The sequence below is a fragment of the Gallinula chloropus genome, assembly GCF_964237585.1.
Source record: "Gallinula chloropus genome assembly, chromosome: 6".
NCBI lineage: Eukaryota > Metazoa > Chordata > Aves > Gruiformes > Rallidae > Gallinula > Gallinula chloropus.
The window spans coordinates 19680912-19697671 of NC_140091.1; the positions used below are offsets into that span (position 1 = coordinate 19680912).

The 16760-nt window shown below is 40.3% G+C and overlaps 1 protein-coding gene across 4 annotated transcripts in view; it reads left to right on the top strand.

Annotated features, from left to right (window-relative positions):
- The window catches only part of RALGPS2 (Ral GEF with PH domain and SH3 binding motif 2), a gene marked incomplete at its 5' end in the record, with an annotated part of 94914 nt that extends 80371 nt beyond the window's left edge, over positions 1-14543 (top strand). For 3 of the 4 annotated variants that reach the window (XM_084265900.1, XM_084265898.1, XM_084265897.1), the window contains 6 exons: positions 548-625; positions 2150-2255; positions 2945-3037; positions 10689-10794; positions 12010-12101; positions 14353-14543. In XM_084265900.1, coding sequence (XP_084122026.1) covers positions 548-625; positions 2150-2255; positions 2945-3037; positions 10689-10794; positions 12010-12101; positions 14353-14382 — 505 coding nt within the window. In that variant the 3' untranslated portion in view covers positions 14383-14543. The remainder of the gene's footprint in view (positions 1-547; positions 626-2149; positions 2256-2944; positions 3038-10688; positions 10795-12009; positions 12102-14352) is intronic. The other variant, XM_084265899.1, reaches the window with a different exon arrangement.
- Between the last annotated feature and the right edge of the window lie 2217 nt (positions 14544-16760).

Below are 16760 nucleotides of genomic sequence, written 5' to 3' on the forward strand. Positions count from 1 at the left end.
AAAACATGAAGCTTTTACATAAAGTTTAAAGCTTGTGTGAACTGGAGAATTGAAATGCTGCTTAGCTTACTTCACTGTTACTTAATACAACAGTCTTTAAGTGGTGTCAGCCTGATTTTGATAGCGTTTTTGATTCAGCCCAGCAGCTTGTATCTGTGCACATATTCATAGGATCTGAAAACAATTTTGGTAGTAACATCAGCAGCCAGAACTTAAAGACCTGTAGTTTTTATTAAGGTGGTTCCTTTACATTGATTTAATCTCTAAGAACTAACCACAGGCTTTGCTCTAGGAATGTGTTATTGTTCAGTGCCAATAAAACGCCTCAGTATTACGAGTTCTGACAGAACATCTGAAGACATAAAACTCCGTGCTACCTACCTCTGCATGCATTTTTCTGAGTAAAATCATCCTTTGTTTCTTATGTGAAAGAATTGGCTCTGTGATAGGCACACCAAGATAAAAGTGCTGTGCTGTTTTAGCAGTCGTGCTGTTTGTGTGAATAAAAGTATATGTAATACATACAATTTATAATGGAATCCAACAGGAACAGGTTGTACCATTCTCTCGGTCCGGGGACAAGAGTGTCACGAAATGGCTATCGAGGCCACATGAAGGCCAGCAGGTACAATTCCCACTGCACAGAGGTGTCACGCTCTCCCTCTGGTGTTGGTGGTTTGGTTTGGTTTAATAATTAAGTGGGTGTTTTCTGATATTACCTTTCTAACTTATGTGTCAAAATAAAGGTAGAGACCTTTTTCTTCAGACTTAAAGCTTTCCTCTTCTGTGACTTCTTCTGTATCACCGTAAGGGCTTTTTGTTCATTCTGGTCTGCAAATCCAAATTCTGATCCGTTGGATCTTTATCTCAAGGCTTAAAGATGTTTTACCAGACGTAGCTTTCTAACCACCCATCACTGTGAAGCAGTGTCGGTAGTTCTCATGTGGACAGCAAAGCTGCTTCCTGTGCTGATGGAAGGCATTCAAGATGGTAGTTCAGTACTGGAATTCTTTTTCCTTCTTCCCTGAAATAAGAAACATAGCTAAAGGGAGTAACACTTTAAATTGGCCTAGATTCATTATGTGTAGTATTATTTGCCAGCTGACATAGTAATATAACTGATTATTCTGATTAGTTAAAATACAAGCGTTGTCTCCAGCTGTGTGGCCCTGTAATTGGGAAAGCGATGGCCATTAGCTATGAAACTCTTCTCATGTTAAGAAGCCAGCATCATCTCACTGAATTTAACTCATGTTCACATCAATCAGTGTCCAAAATTGTCTTCATATCATTCTCAGTAGGTGCTGCCACGAAAATGTTTGCTAGATTTCCAGTTTACTTTGAACGTTGATGAATGTTAGGATGGATAAAACAGCAAGTCCTAGCTTACTTTATTTCAGACACTGTCTGTTTTCTTGGCTTTTCTAGAAAGCTGCTGGGTTCAGCAATTTAGCTATATGCTCTGATTTGAAATTTACAGAACTTATGTTATAGCTTCTATTTCTTGATTTGGAATGCTTTATTGAAATTACAAAGCTGACTGGCTTACGAAACAAAGTTTTCTTTTCACAGTGCTGTACCTGGCATTTGGTTTATCCCATTGCTTTTAGATCCTACGCAGGGGAGATGATTAGTAGAGCACCAGATGCATTAAAACACCTTAAAGCTGTGGTTTGGGTTTCTACACTTTATTACTGCTCCTTCCCACCCTTCTTGCTTTCAGATATTGTAAATAATATGCATGTTTGAGCTGTGCTTTGGTTTTGATGTGCTAATGATTTCAGCGTTTCTAACAAAAAAACCTAATCAATCTTTCTTGCAAGGGCTGAAGGAGAAGTTTTAACACATACAGCAACAGTATCAATGTTGTTAATTGTTCTTGTATTTCAGTTGTGTCTTGAATTTTAATTTTTTTTTTTTAATTAAGGATTATCTGCTTGGCTAATTAATTTTTCTGCTTGTGAGTGTAAATTCCACAACAGCACTTTGTTGTAACAGCCAAAGTCTTTTTCCGCAATGAAGTCCAATAAATAAAAAGTTGATGTTTCTAAATTAAAATGCAGATGTTTGCACTAGGTTGTGGTAATGATTGGAAAACTGCTTTAGGAGAAATATTCTTTTCACACAAATCTTCTCATGCTCCTTTCAGCTCCCTAGAATCTGAAGATTTGGCTGTCCATTTGTATCCAGGAGCAGTTACTATTCAAGGTGTTCTCAGGAGGAAGACTTTGTTGAAAGAAGGCAAAAAGCCTACAGTAAGATTTTTAATTCATTTTCTTGCCTTCTTCCTGTACTCAGTTATATATACAATAAAGTGGCCACCATGCAACTAACTCAAGTGTGTGAGATCATCTCTGCCCTGCTTATTAAGGTTTAGGGTCACTGCTAGGTATTATAATCTTCTGTTGGGTAGATTTATTTAGTTTATAAAGCTATACCTGTAATCCAAGGAGTAGAAGAGAAGTGTAGCACTATAAAAAATTTCTTACAATTCCTGATAAACATGAGGAGCATGTTCTGTATTCCTGAATGGTGAGTGGATCCTAAAGATTTATCAATGGATCAATCCTAGTGTTTGCATTGCAAATGCTTGATTATAAATCAAAATAGATACTAATGATACCAGGGGGATACCTTTTGGCAGTACGTAAAATGGAAGAAGAGCAAATGTACTCTAATATGGTTCACTACAGGTTGCAGAAAGTATAGAATAAGATGTTAAAATTTTTTCTCAGGTTACTGAGGGAAGGCATGTGTTCTTGCAGCTCTCTAGATTTTTAATATGCTCACAGACTACACAAATAACTAGAAACAGCGGCTTTGGAAACATGGCTGGTGACTTGGCTGGACAAGTAGTGCAGTCATATTCTTGCAGAATGATGCCTGGTTATGAAACATTTCACTTACTGCTGACTTTTTTCCCCCCTGCTTCTTTTCTCTCTAGGTAGCATCTTGGACAAAATACTGGGTAGCGCTGTGTGGAACCCAACTCTTTTACTATGCTGCAAAATCTCTGAAGGCTACAGAGAGAAAACATGTATGTAAAACAGGCGTCTTCGAGTCTCATCTGCCAAAATTAAAATGTGATTTCCTGATGTAAGCACTGAGAGTAGTTTAGGACTCACATGATTTCTAGTCAGCACTATCCTCTCCCAGTCAGTCGGTCACTTCGTGTGGATATGCCCTAATGGAAATACCATATGCGTTTGTATGCTGCACCATACAAACTGTGGCTCTCCTGGAAACTGTGGGTCTATAGGGAAGGGAACTATGTCATTGGATCTGACAGCTTTTCTAAGGTAGAAGTCATATCTTTTGATGATCTGAGTCTTGCAACTGTTTGTTTGCTACTGGAAATCCAAACAAGTGTAGATGTAGGAAGACTGAGAAGTCACTACATGTGTCATTAAACGTGTACTGATTTTGTGCGTGTGGTAAAGTTAGACTGCTCATCTGATCCTAGTCCGTTATATACAGCGGAGTACAGAACTCTTTGTGTGTTAGACCTACATATCATGTGATGCTGGCTTTCCTTTTATCTGCTGCAACTTAATTTGAAAGAAGCTAAAAATTCTTTCCTTATGTGGGAAAGTAATAAAAGAATTTTCTGTAGAAGTTGCAGGGATGTTATGGTGTGTGTAGCTCCTGTTTTCACTGGTTAATTTTAATGGAAGAGGATGCTGATGGAGATTCTATGTAGGAAACTGGGTAGAATTTGAGATACTTGGATGTTTTTCTGAGTTTATTCACTACTCAGGACCGTTACTCAGAGTTGCCTTGGCCAGTGTTTCCATTTGATTTATGACAACTCAGTGAAGAACGTTTACTTTGCATTAAGCTTATGTAATTTCACAGACTGAGGTGCACTCCTAGAATCTTTGTAAGGGGCTATCTTAGATCTTTCTGGTACAAAATACTGGTTTTTTTAAGTTAATGTTTTAATCTTTAGATGGTAGAGTTTTGAAGCCTGAGACTTCGGATTGGTAGACTCCTAGATATTATGGATAGTTGAATTTGCTGCCTGGAAGGTTTGTATATAATGTCATAATCTACCAAAAAAAAAAAGCATTTTGCACTTTTGTTGAAAGTAGTTTGTTATTAAATAGTATTCTAGTACTTAGAGTAGCTTAATAATAGCTAATTAAATATAGAAATATTTGCATAGCTTCTTTGCCAGCGTCTCTCTACCTCATCCCTCCTGGCTTTGCTTGCTGAGGTGAAATTGAAATTCCGCCTACTTAATTTATCTTGCTAGTTAAGCCAGTACTAGCCCAGGCCAAGGGGCTGTTAGCCAAGCACCCTGTCTCCTGGGTGTCTTCAGAGAAGAGTCTGTGTTTGGATGTGTGTGCCTCTGGTATCAGTGCAAACCTTACAGAAGGAGTCTCATTAAAAGTAACGGTAGCTGGAAGGAGCAGACTTTACAAGCTGTTATGAGCAGAAATGTGAAGTATTAAAGCAGAAGAGAGAACCAGGAGAGCTTGTCTGGCATTATGTCACTACCATGGCTGCTTGGTTTCTTTTTTTTTTTTCTGGAAACGTTAAGAAATGGAAAATAATCTTTCTGTAACGTCACACTCTGTCCTCCTGTTACTGACACGATGATGCCTTTAGGCTTTATGCCAAAATGGAGTTTTGTTTTATTTTAGGGATGGAATATGCATTTGTAAGTCTCTCTTGTCTGCTGTCAAAGTACTGAATGATGGAAGACTTTACCATATTTGTACCTATTCAGTCCGAAGCTTTTCAGTGCTGTGTATAAATACTTCTAAACAATCCAACATACGGATTTAGGGAAGTTGGAAAAATTGCATAGCTGGTAATATTCTTGTTTGGAAATTAAGTATCTTGAATTTTTGTGGTCCAATTGCTTATGAGTTTCCTTCAGATAACAGTTTTCATCACTGAAATGGTCTTGCCCTTTAGGAGAAGTAAATGAAGTAAAAAGGTAACAAATGTAAACAAGTCTTGTATCTGATCCTCTTGAGCCTCTGTTAATGCAAAAGCCTTCATGTTTGCTTGAGATGCAACCACATCTGTTTAGATTGCTCTTTCAGAAACTGCTTTCTGAACCTATTGAATTGACTTTCAGTGTTCCCCAAATCCCCAACGTGCTGGTACCTACAGCTAAACTGCTAGTGAACAGACACTGGTGCCTAAGAAGCTAAAATGTGTCTTGCATCCTTGTGTTTATTTGTCTGAGGATGTGCCAGCAGACAGGTAACAAAATCTGCAGGTAGAGGCTAGGAGATGTTCACATCCATGATCCTGGCAGGATGGCCAACCTGAACCCCACCAGCATTATGGCTCGCAAATAATACTGAGTGGAGTTTGAGCAATGCAGTTCCCAGGAAAGGGGGATGGAGGAGGAGTTGTGAAAAAGCAGAGCTGATTTATTTTCTTAACAGTTGGCTCTGTGGAAATGGCCTGAACTACCCAGCACAACCTTGGATTTGTCTATAGGCAGCTGATGTCTTGCTTTCAGCTTTTCAGGGCAGCAAACATACCAAGTTCTGGTGGGGGGTGCAAAGCATGGTACAAAGTCAATGTGTTTTAACCCCAGCCAGCAGCTAAACACCACAGAGCTGCTCACTCATTCTTCACCTGGTGGGATGGGGGAGAGAATCAGAGGGGTAAGAGTGAGAAAACCTTGGAGGTTGAGATAAAACCAGTTTAATAGGAGGCTGGAGCCAGGCTCTTCTGAGTGACAGCAGAGATAGGACAAGGGGCAGTGGGTGGAAGCTGGAGCAGAGAAAGTTCCATGGGAATGTAAGGAGGAACTTTTTCCCTGTGAGGGTGACAGAGCCTTGGGACAGGCTGCCCAGAGAGGCTGTGGAGTCTCCTCTGGAGGCATTCAAACCCCACCTGGATGTGTTCCTGTGTGATTTAGTCTGGATGATCCTGTTCTGGCAGGGGGGTTGGACTCGATCTTTCAAGGTCCCTTCCAACGCCTAACATTCTGTGATTCTGCAATAATTGAAATAATAGTAATGACACTCAATTGTAGAATAAAACCAGGACAGAAGCTCAGGTCTCTGATTTGATTTCCCAGCTGCAGTCACAGTTAAAATAATGTCTTTTCTTTAAACAAATAGTTCAGAGTGAAAGCACACATAGTTATGCTCCACAGGTGGTTCCAACAGAGAATATTATCTTCATGCTGAAATTAAGGTGGACAATAACCTGGGAGGTGCTGTGGGAGTCTGAGGTTGGGTGAAGCCTCTCATTTGTTAAGCAGCCTAATACAGGTGATCGGTAGCTTTGTTCAGCTAGTTGTGCCTGTGTCATTCTCTGAGCCTAGCTGCTGCTTCCCTTTCCATCCATTTCACTGCAGGGTTATTGTACAAAGCATCCATTCCTGTTTGGTTGTATTTTTCAGAAAGCTGATCAAGATGATAAACTGTAGATAGTCAACTGTCTGCAGATAGCTGGTGCATGAGTGTACATATCTTCACTGCACAAATGCTGCCCGGTGATATTCCCAAGAGGTCCGCTCTGCAAAATTAGAGAGCTTTGAGGTTAGATCTAGGTTTGGTTTGTTACTGTCCAGATTAAGTGGATAAAAAGGATGATGCTGTCTACTTCGGTGTGGGTTCCTTTTTCAAGTATTGATACATTTGAGACTCACTTAAGTAAAATATTCCAAGCATCTTCTGGAGCCATGTCAACGTCTGTCTTTTCAGCTTCCTTTCTTGAGGCCTCTGTGACATGTGAAGGAACGCTGGCAATGAAAAAGTCAATCTGCTATGGAAAGTTTCCTGGCGGGAGCTCTCGTGGCAAATGTGTCTTGATTACAGGCATGCTTGTGACTGTTCTGCTGCTGCTATTGCTTCAGGCAGCTGAGACTGAAGACTTGGAACGTGCCGACACTCAAAGCTCTTCCAGGCTTATAATAGCCAACCTCTTTGGAAAATTACCTCATAAAAATCCCAGTGTAATCCAGCAAAAAGGGCAAGAAATGTCCCTTTTTAGCCAAGGGCAAGCCAGCTCCTCTTCTTATGCCTATAGTCAAAGGCAAAGGAGTGTTTCCAGAGTAGTGCGTGTTGTAGCTGTGACTCTAATCCAAAGGAAGAGGATGCTGTAGATACCTCGATGTGGCAAATTTTCTTATGCTGCATCAACTAAGACAGACTAGGAAATATAACAAGCCTTGTATTTTAATAGGAAACCAGGTTTCAGTTCTTACAACTGTGACCTTCAGAGCCGAGGGGTGTGGTACAGGAGAAGCTGAGAGGAATGTGCATGGAATGCTTGAGGCTTTATCACCTATGCTGAAATGGTACCCACAAACAAGACTCTGTGATAAAATCATAGCACTTGCACCTTTTAGAAAAGGATAATAGTAAAACTAGCTAACTTAAAACCAGTCTTAAAGGAAGCAATTGCTCTGAACACTCTGAGTATACCCATAAAAACTTGTTTATGGTGATTGGACTGGTGAAATCATGCCAATTTTGTGACAACATAGCATGCATGAGAGATTTTTCCATGTTTGTGGGTACTTGGAAAAGCAACAGTGACTTTTTTGAGCCCTTATGCTCGTGCATGAGCCCTTGTTCATTCCAGGCCTTCCATTGCATGTTATAGTCAGAATTAGTCCCATTTATTGGTGCTCCAGAAAACTTGGGAGTTTTTGCTCAGGCACTTTCCTTGAAGTACTCGGATGAAGAATGCTGTCATTGTAGGAAGTATGTTCATCCCCTGAGAAAGCGATTTGAATATTAGAAAGCTGTCAGCAGGAGATGAGGCAGAGATCTGTAAGCGCCAAAAGGTTGGAGTGAAAGGTCTGTTTACCGACTGATTCAGATTTTTTGATTCAAAGCTTTATGTATGAATGCCTTTGAGCTCAGAAAAACAAACCAAGAAATTAGTTACATGAAGCCTTGTGCCAGAGCCATGTATAATAGGATATTCTGTGTATAATAGGAGTGTCATTTCAGTGGGCTGTATGAAAAAAAAAAACAGCCAAGAGGAGTAACCAGGAACATGAAATCACAATGAAGCTTTCATTCCCTTCATGTTAACAAAGCAGGCTTGCTGCTAGCAAGGCTCCATGCATCAGCGGGGAAGGAGCTGCCCTGGGGGACTGTATAAACATGGAATACAAATCCAGCCATGCACGGGGATGGAGAACTGACGCGTGTTTCAAGTGATGACTGATTGACGCTGGCAGGAAGCGCTTCCCTTGTGTGGAGCTCTTTACTTTTTGGAGAAGTATCGTAATCAACAAATTGTTTTGTATAGAACGAGAAGCCAGCGAGGCCTGGCAGGGTTGGTGGCATCGTGACTTCACGCATTGTGTGCCTGTGTAATCAAGGTACAAAAGGGCAAATGTGCCGTTTTCATGAGACTCGAGAAGTGAGTGCAGCTCAAGAGGTACACTGTTGATCTGTAACTGATCGAAACCATGACTCAAATTTCTCCCTCTGTGAAAAGGGCCTATTAATGCTTGTAGGGCTCCTTGGAAGTTTGTGTTTTGCAGGTCCCTTTTAAGCATAAGTTTTGTTATCATATTTTTTGAGGCAATGCCTTCAGTGGGTCCATAGCAAGTCCTGAGTATATACATACTTTGTTTATAAGAATTCATGAGCTGTATCTTGATTTTATTCCCTTTCCTTGTCTTTATTCCTTCTTTCAAGAAAGAACTCCTTAATGTTTTCATTGCTGACTGGAACCTTCAAAGAAATTTTAGTTTCTGTTGGACAGAAGTTACATTATCCGGCACTCACTGCAATGAAATGTTGTTTTATGGGTTACTTCACTTACTGTTAATGAGATGTTGCCAAATCTGTCTACCTCCCAAAGGCAGTAGGGTTACTTAAGACCTGTAGAACCGCATACACTGAGGAATGATCTTTTCCCACAGTTTTATCCATAGTAATATCAAAAAAGGGGCATCCAGTTTGAAGTTTGGCAGAGAGGTCCTTCTTAAGAACAGACATCATTGCTTTTATACTTAAGCTATCTGTACAAGCATCGCTTCAAAGTTTCCAGGCTTTTATATTTCCACTGACGTTACAGAAATGTCAGCTGGACAGTACTGGTAGGAACTTGTGATGGAATGGGTCCTGAGCGTAGCTATAGTGACATAGAGAGGGCAGTACACAGATGATGCCTTCAGAATTGTATGAAATACAGAGACCAGCCTCTTCAATTACTTTCAACTTAGTTAAAATACTTTTTTTTTGTTTCAAATGTTGGTCTAACATTTGTTCATTTAGAGTTTGAATGTGTTTTAAGCAGAGGTTTAAACTGTAACGTGTTGCACAAGTCCAAGGCACTCAAAATTATCTGGATGTGCAAGGTCTCCAGTTAATCTGTGGCACAGATTGGTATAATTGGCATTGGGCTTGCACTGGAATTTTATTTGTAATGTAATTATATTTTCCCAGATAATCAATATTCCTGTAAACTGTTTTGCTTGTGACACACTCCGATTTATTAGCAGTAACACTTCTTTTGCTGAACCAAATGTTAACTAAATTTTAATGGCAAAGCAGTATTTCCAAAATGAGGCAAAAGGCACTTGATGCTTTAAGTGGTAAACGAGCTATGTGCTGTTAGTATGAAGAACAGAAGTATTTGAGAACTATAGATCAGTGTAATGTCTCTAAAAGGTTCCCAAGATTGTTCTAGATCTGTGGTTTTTAATAATTAATGTAATTAAACAGAGGTCAAACTGTGCTAATAAAGAAGTTAGAATAGGGATCTCACAAGACAGGAGAAGGGCACCTCTGATAAGGAGCAGTGTATAGCAGAGTTGGACCTTCTGGGCAGGGAAGTGAAGTGCTGCAGAGGGCACCAGTGCTAGGATTGATGGGGACCGATGAATGTGGGAAAAGGAGAGCTGGCACCTCAAGGCTGGAGAGAAATGGAATGAATTGGGTGTGGGGAGTGAATGGGACTGCCTGAGCAAGTAACGAGGGGGAATAGTGAGGGTCTACTAATAGATAAGGAAGGAGATTAGGGAGAAGGAAGCTTGTGGTTTGGAAGAGAGTTGGGTTTTGATGGCGAGTAACCAGGTAGTAAGAGGAAGAAGCCTGAGAAGTAGATAATAATACTGGCCAGGTGAATACAGGGACCAAGCATGATACCAGGGAGCTGTCAGAAGAGGGGCTAGTGTAGCAGAGACTGGTACTGTGCTTGGAAGAGGCCTGGGTTACATATCAGTGTGTGAGGTACACCTTGAACAGGGAAGACCCATCATTTTTAATACCTTGTCAGTAAATGAACACGTTATGTTCACTTGTTTATTGAATCTACACCCTTGTTGGATCCACTTCATTCATCGGGTCATAATATTTAATTACACAACTGTGTTATCTCATCCACAAGACTTGTTAGCTGTAATTACCAGCTATTATAATAATTGACGCATGTTCCCTTTGAATAATCATGGCACAGACAAGTTTAATGCTTCTCTTTGCTAACGGCAGAGGGACCAGCTGTGCATTTAATGCCCTTTTATGAACTGTAGTCTGTGTACATGTGTGCAGTACTGTGGTGTTGTCATACAGTGCAGTTTAGGTGTCTGCTGACACGTTTTGGGGGATTGTGATGTTCCTTTTCAGTTGTTTTGAATATCGTTCATTGTGGTACGTTCTGTTTTCACCAATGCCATATAAAATTCTTAAACCTCCTTAATTTTATGAAGTGCTTGCTTTAGTTTAATTCTTTGATTGTGTTTTCAGTTCAAATCCACGCCGAGTAAGAGTGTATCAGTGGTGGGCTGGATGGTGATGATGGCTGATGACCCTGAGCATCCAGATCTCTTCTTATTGACTGATTCTGAGAAGGGTAAGCAACGCTAGCACCGAGAGGGCAGTGATTCCCAGAATAACCATTTGCTTTGCTGAGGTATTCCTAAGTAACTAAATTAAATTGGAAGGATGCTACTGTGCTCTCCATGTCGTGTTTGCCTTTGGAATGGTGTGGGAACAATTGACAGTGGGGAATCCTTAGAGTTTTCATTAAGTTGTAAGAGCTCTTCACACTCTTAACAAACCCACTTGTGATTTTTATGGGAAGTATTCATCTGCAGTCTTCTAAACTATATTTAGAACACTCAGAGGCATTTTGACATACGTGAAAATAGAAGTAACAATACAACAAGAAGTTCAATATTCAGCAGACACTAGGGGCTCGACCAGTCCCCTCTCCTCTCCAAATGAAAAACAAAACCCAAACTAAACCATCTGTTCAAATGTAGCATTATTACTGGGGGGGGGGACACAACAAACAGCCAAGAGGTCTTGACTATTTTGAAGAGAATCTTTGATTTGTGTTACTCCATCATAACACCCTGGTTTCAGTGTAGACTGTGAAAAAATTTCATTTTCCATAGCACTTCATACTAGGTAGGCAGAACATCATCATCAGTCCTGATGAAGGAGCTCTGTATTGTTTATTCCTTTGTCTACTTCAAGTCTTAGTACATTTTATTTCCAGGCATCTACTTTAGCACCCTCAACAGAGTCACGTAAATTGTAAATGCTTATCAGCTTAAACTTGGCAACAGCAATCTGAAATGTTCTGTAGTACATGGCCTTTCTGAACCCAAACAAGCACCAAGTAATGCCAGGCACTGAAAATACTAGCCTGAAATACATAAACATGTTTAGGAACAATTTTCAAGCACTTTGGAATGCAGCTTTCTAGAGTGCATTTCAGTGCTATTTTGCACTTCGTTAGAAAATGATGAAATTCTATCACAAACAAATTGCAATAACAGCAACGCAAAAAAAAACCCAAACATTTTTGTTGCATGGCTCTGAAAACTGTTTTGCTCTTTCTTAGTTGAAATCTAGAATGTTGGAAAGGAAGGCAGGCAAGCTGGGACTTCTCTCACACTAGGTCATACAAATAAGTTGCACTTATGCTAGACAAAGTGTGAAGTTACATAAACATACTGCTATTAAAAAATTAGAGTTTTATTTGAATGTGGGTAGGTTTAAGTCTGTAGAATTTTTTGTGTTTATCAGGTTTTTTTTTTTCTCTACCTTTCTTTCTTAGGAAATTCATATAAATTCCAAGCTGGAAACAGAATGAATGCAATGCTGTGGTTTAAACACCTGAGTGCTGCCTGCCAAAGCAACAGACAACAGGTGAGAGCAAGGTGTTAGAAAGGGATATGAGCTGTTAAAAGCCCAGAACTGATAGATCTTCAGGGTGTGGAGCTGTACCTGGTCACTCTGCGTGAAGAGCAACCTGCACTGAGCAGCCTATACAGAGATTTCGTGTGCGTATTGATGTGCCTTCGCCTTCCCCTTGGTCTCTTTGTGAACAGCTCAGAGCCGCTGTGGTAGCAAAGAAAGATTTGGGGCTATCTTGAGGCCACTTTAAAGCAATTGGGGAAATGGAAGAAATGCTCTTAAAATACTTGTCCAAGTGGCAGTATTTTTGTTATTGGCCATTTAAAAAAGGTTGGTTTGTAGTTACATAAAAAGCTGTAAACTGTAGCATTCGCTCTCCATCCCAGATAACTCTGCCGTAGTGCTGTTTAGTCAGGGCTTGGGCATGTATGTTTGCTGAGGTTTGTGTGTATTTCTGATATATATAAAAAAATAGCATAGTCCTGGGTACATTTAATAGACTGTGAAAGCAAAGGTAGAATTTTCCATGGATCAAAAAGGAGGGTAAGACTACTCCAACTCCTATGAAATTCGTTTCCCAAATAAATTCTTACTTGACTTTTTCATTAAAAATCCTTTTTAAGTTACTACTTTGTCTTCCTGAAATCTCCTTTTTCCTTTGCACATTTGTTCCTGGTGTTTGTACAGTAAAAGCACTATTGAATTTCAAGAGAAAAACAAAAGGATTTTTCCAGATACTTCTGGGCTCTCTTGTTCATTTCTGCTTCTGAGAGAAATCTAAGGAGTCAACAGGGTGGCAGAAGCTCCCTCGAAAGTATCTGAGACTGTGCAAAGGAGAAGAGATCGTGTTCCTGGCTGTAGAAGGTGGGAATAGGAGCACAAATAGCACTAAAGAGTTTGGAAGGGAGCGTTGGCTGTCAGGCAGGCCAGAAAACTCTGCCCTCTGAGAACAGCTTTTGCTCTATGTGGCTTAACAATCTCATACAAATTCGCCTAAAGCATTCAGCCCCCAGCTTGTGCAAAAGCAGCAGGCTTGAGGATCTTGGTGGGGTCTCCTGTAGAACACAGGGCAGCAAAGTGAAAATGGGCATAGGAGACTTTAAAGGGGGGGTGGGAAATAGGCAGGGAGGATTAATGAAGAAAAACTATGGCTAAAAGGTTAAAACCCCTTAATAATGTTAGCACCCGTTAATTGTTGCGTATTGCCCCGTTGTGTAGCTGCACTTTCTGGGTTCTCACAGCGTGGTTGCTCCCACAGGAGAAGCAGCACTACACAAAAACATCAGGTTACAAAGGTTGGTTTACCAAATGAGTTTTAAAATAAATAAATAAAACCCTGTAAAATTTTCCTGTTGATGATGATCCGACTCCAGAACAGTGCTTTCCCTGGAGAGATGCCTTGTGGTACTGGTTAAAAAGAAAGATGGTGTTTGCTTGTTAACTGTGTGCTAAGAACAGCTGGATGTTTAAATGCACTTTCTATAGGGTCTAGGCACCCACCCAGCTGAATAAGATTGGGAACTGTTTTAATAGATATTTTGAAATTTGATGGTGGAACTTTAGCCCGGTTGATCATTCTTGCTTCTACACTGAAGCGGTAAGTGCAAAGCAAGAAATCCTTGCTTCAGATGTGACCAAAGTGGGTATTTATTGAGAGTCATCAGGAATGTAGTGGCTCTTTAATAACCTGAGTAAACACGAGATGTTGCTGTCAGACAAATTCCTGATGGAGAGAAAATGGGGATATAAACTAATGTAAAGCAAACGAGCTTTAATCTTCATGAAAGGGAGTGATGTCTGCAGCAGGCATTCAGGTTTCCTACGGGAAAATCCCAGGAAAGTGTTTATACCTCGTTTTTTTTAAATTAGTCTTAAAAATACTAGAGGGCTGACATCAATCACTCACCTGTGTGCCAAGAATGCTCTAGCTGGGACTCAAGTGAGAAGGTTCTGCTTGTGTAGCTTGGTACTGAGATTTATCATGTTAAAGTTGGTTTGCTGACAACTTAATCTTAAATGTCATCAAAATTAAGATGATCTATGGCCATATAATAAAATTATAAACCAGTTTAATATTTTGGGTATACCTGGGTTTTCTACAACTCTAAGTATGTTTGTATTGCTGAATGGCAGCTGCATTCCTCCCCTCCTTTTTGAGAGAGGAGAACTGGTGATGATCTGCATTTAAACCAGTGGCTAGTCTGTGGAATAAGTAGCTGCTATGCAAAGTAAAATCTGCTATCATTTATATTTTTGTTTTCAGGTTCCTGCCAACTTGATGACCTTCGAATAAATAGGCTCGTTCAAAACAAACAAAGGAACAGTTTGAAACATCTCATAACTGAGAACAAGGTCCAGATGAAAACAAAATGTGCCAGCTGTACTTTGTGCCAGAACAGAGCCCGTCAACTCAATCTCTGAACTCCGGAGCCCTGAACAAAACCACTAGTTGTTGGGGATAGAATCCCCCAAATTAAAAATGGAGTTGCAACATGAATTGCCATGGACCGTGTTTCGTTATCTTCTCTGAACTGACCTGTGGAAACCACTGCCTTAAAGAGTGAAAGGAAAACCCAACATGAAACACCAAATAGTGTGTGTGAACCTTCTGGCGGTGCTGTGCTTGAGTTAAATAGTTTGTAGCTAGTTTGAATTTCTTTTAACTTTATACTAATTTTGAAAACAATTCACCTTTTTAGGCATTCTTAAGAAAACAAGTAAACCGGTGGTGAAGAGTTGTATCAAAAGCTGTGTATGAACTGGGTAGAAGAGGTACTACACGTTCTAGAGATGTTGTTTAGACTATACCAGGCATTCTCAACGGGGAGCTTGTCTCAGGCGCGCTTAGCCTGGAGCAGTGTCATTCCTCTCAGACCTACAGGTATAAGAAATGTAACAACTGCAACTTTAAAACAGCAGTAAGTTTGCAAACCTTAGTACTGTATGGGAGCCACATTCCCTACGAGCGGCACAGAGGCTGAGCACTCACCCACCAAAAATAGTTTTGGTGCGTCGTTACCTGATTCCTGGTTAAAAACGTAGTTCATGCATCTTGGGTGGTCGGGGTACGTGTGTGGAAGAGGCAAACCTGAAAGCACTGTTGGGTCAGAGCTGGGAGTTTTCTTCCTTCCCATTTGTTTCTCCACCTGTTGCTCTCCTGCATACAAAGGTTGAGTGACAAAACCAACCCAGCACCTGGGGTATAGCTCACTGAGATACTTTACATCTCTGGGTAGCTGTTAATTCTCAGTTAGGGACCACTGTTAGTGTATGGTGTTTCATAATATCACTTAAGATCTACGTTTTAAAAAGTTAGAGGCACAATTTCAAGCCTTCATGTTCTCATTTGGCAATAATTGATTTTTAGTATCTGTCTTGGTCAAAGTAGTTGACGTTGTGTGGTATTGATAACATGGCCTAAAGCAGACCTTCCATACAGAAGCTCTTTTGATCTTTGGGCAAATAAGTAATTTATTTAGAAGGTAGGATAACCTAAGGAGAGAAAAAGTGTGGGACTATCAAAACTTCATCCTTGACAGGGATAATTCTTGGTCACTGAAATTACACGCAGAGAAAACCATTATGCTTGTAAAAGGGAGCCATGCTTTATATGTGTGTTTTTTGCTGAAGACTTTGATTCTTGCTTTATTTGGGTTTCCTTGATGTTACCTAGATACAGTTTCCTGGATGATGAGTCTTTCTTTACTCTTCAAAAAATACGATCTTTGTAAAGCAAGGAAACATTGTCCAAAATATGACTCCGATACCAGAACTTTGAAGTCTGTGAAAAGTAGTTACTGTTCCATTGACATTGTGGTTTAGTGGCCGTAAATACGCTTGCAGATTCCACCATGAATACTCCTTTTTAAAAAGAAACAAGCTACCTACTACCAGTCTGTGGCAGAGTTCTCTGACTATCTAATAAAGGTTTCTACCAGTAGTGATTATTTTGAAAATGTACAGTTTGTTTATTGCATCTGAGTAGAAGCCTATAAATTCACTTTTTGGGGTGTTTTCCAGACTCAAATTAACCTCTTAATGGAAATAATTAATTTGGGGGGGGGTGGTGGGGCAAAAGAAGGAGGATAATCCAATCTCGCTGTAAGAAACCAGAATAAAACACAAGAACCCCAACCACATGGTGACGTAAAGAGCAATAGGCGGGTTCATGTTTCCAAGAACTGTTCTTGTGAATTGTCTCTTGTAGTAGAAGGATGCTTCAGTCAGAGTTACACCAGGAGCACCCTGGGAAGTCGTGTCCCATGGCAATTTATTTGTTGTCACTTTGATGGGGAGCAAAAAGTCTGTTCTGATCCTGAAATCACGTATTTTGGGAAGGGGTTGGCTTGTGCTGAATCCCTCTGCCATTCGTGCATCTCCCAAGGTTACCCGGGTTGGGTGCATAGTAAAGACAACGTCTTCGTGGCCAGCAGTGTTACTGTACTAGATTTGCACAACTTTAGGTTTGGGGGTTTTTTTGTGTGTGGGGGGGTGGGGTTTTGTTTTAAAAATTACTGTGTCTGTCTTCTCACCCACTAAGTGTATTTTAACAACGTGTGTATGTTTTTAGGGGTTGTGGGGAATAGTGTGTGGATTTTGAATTTTTAAATAAGCTACTATAGGTTCGTTGCAACATAACTGTATCTGTTCTTCTGTTAGCAAAAGGAAACA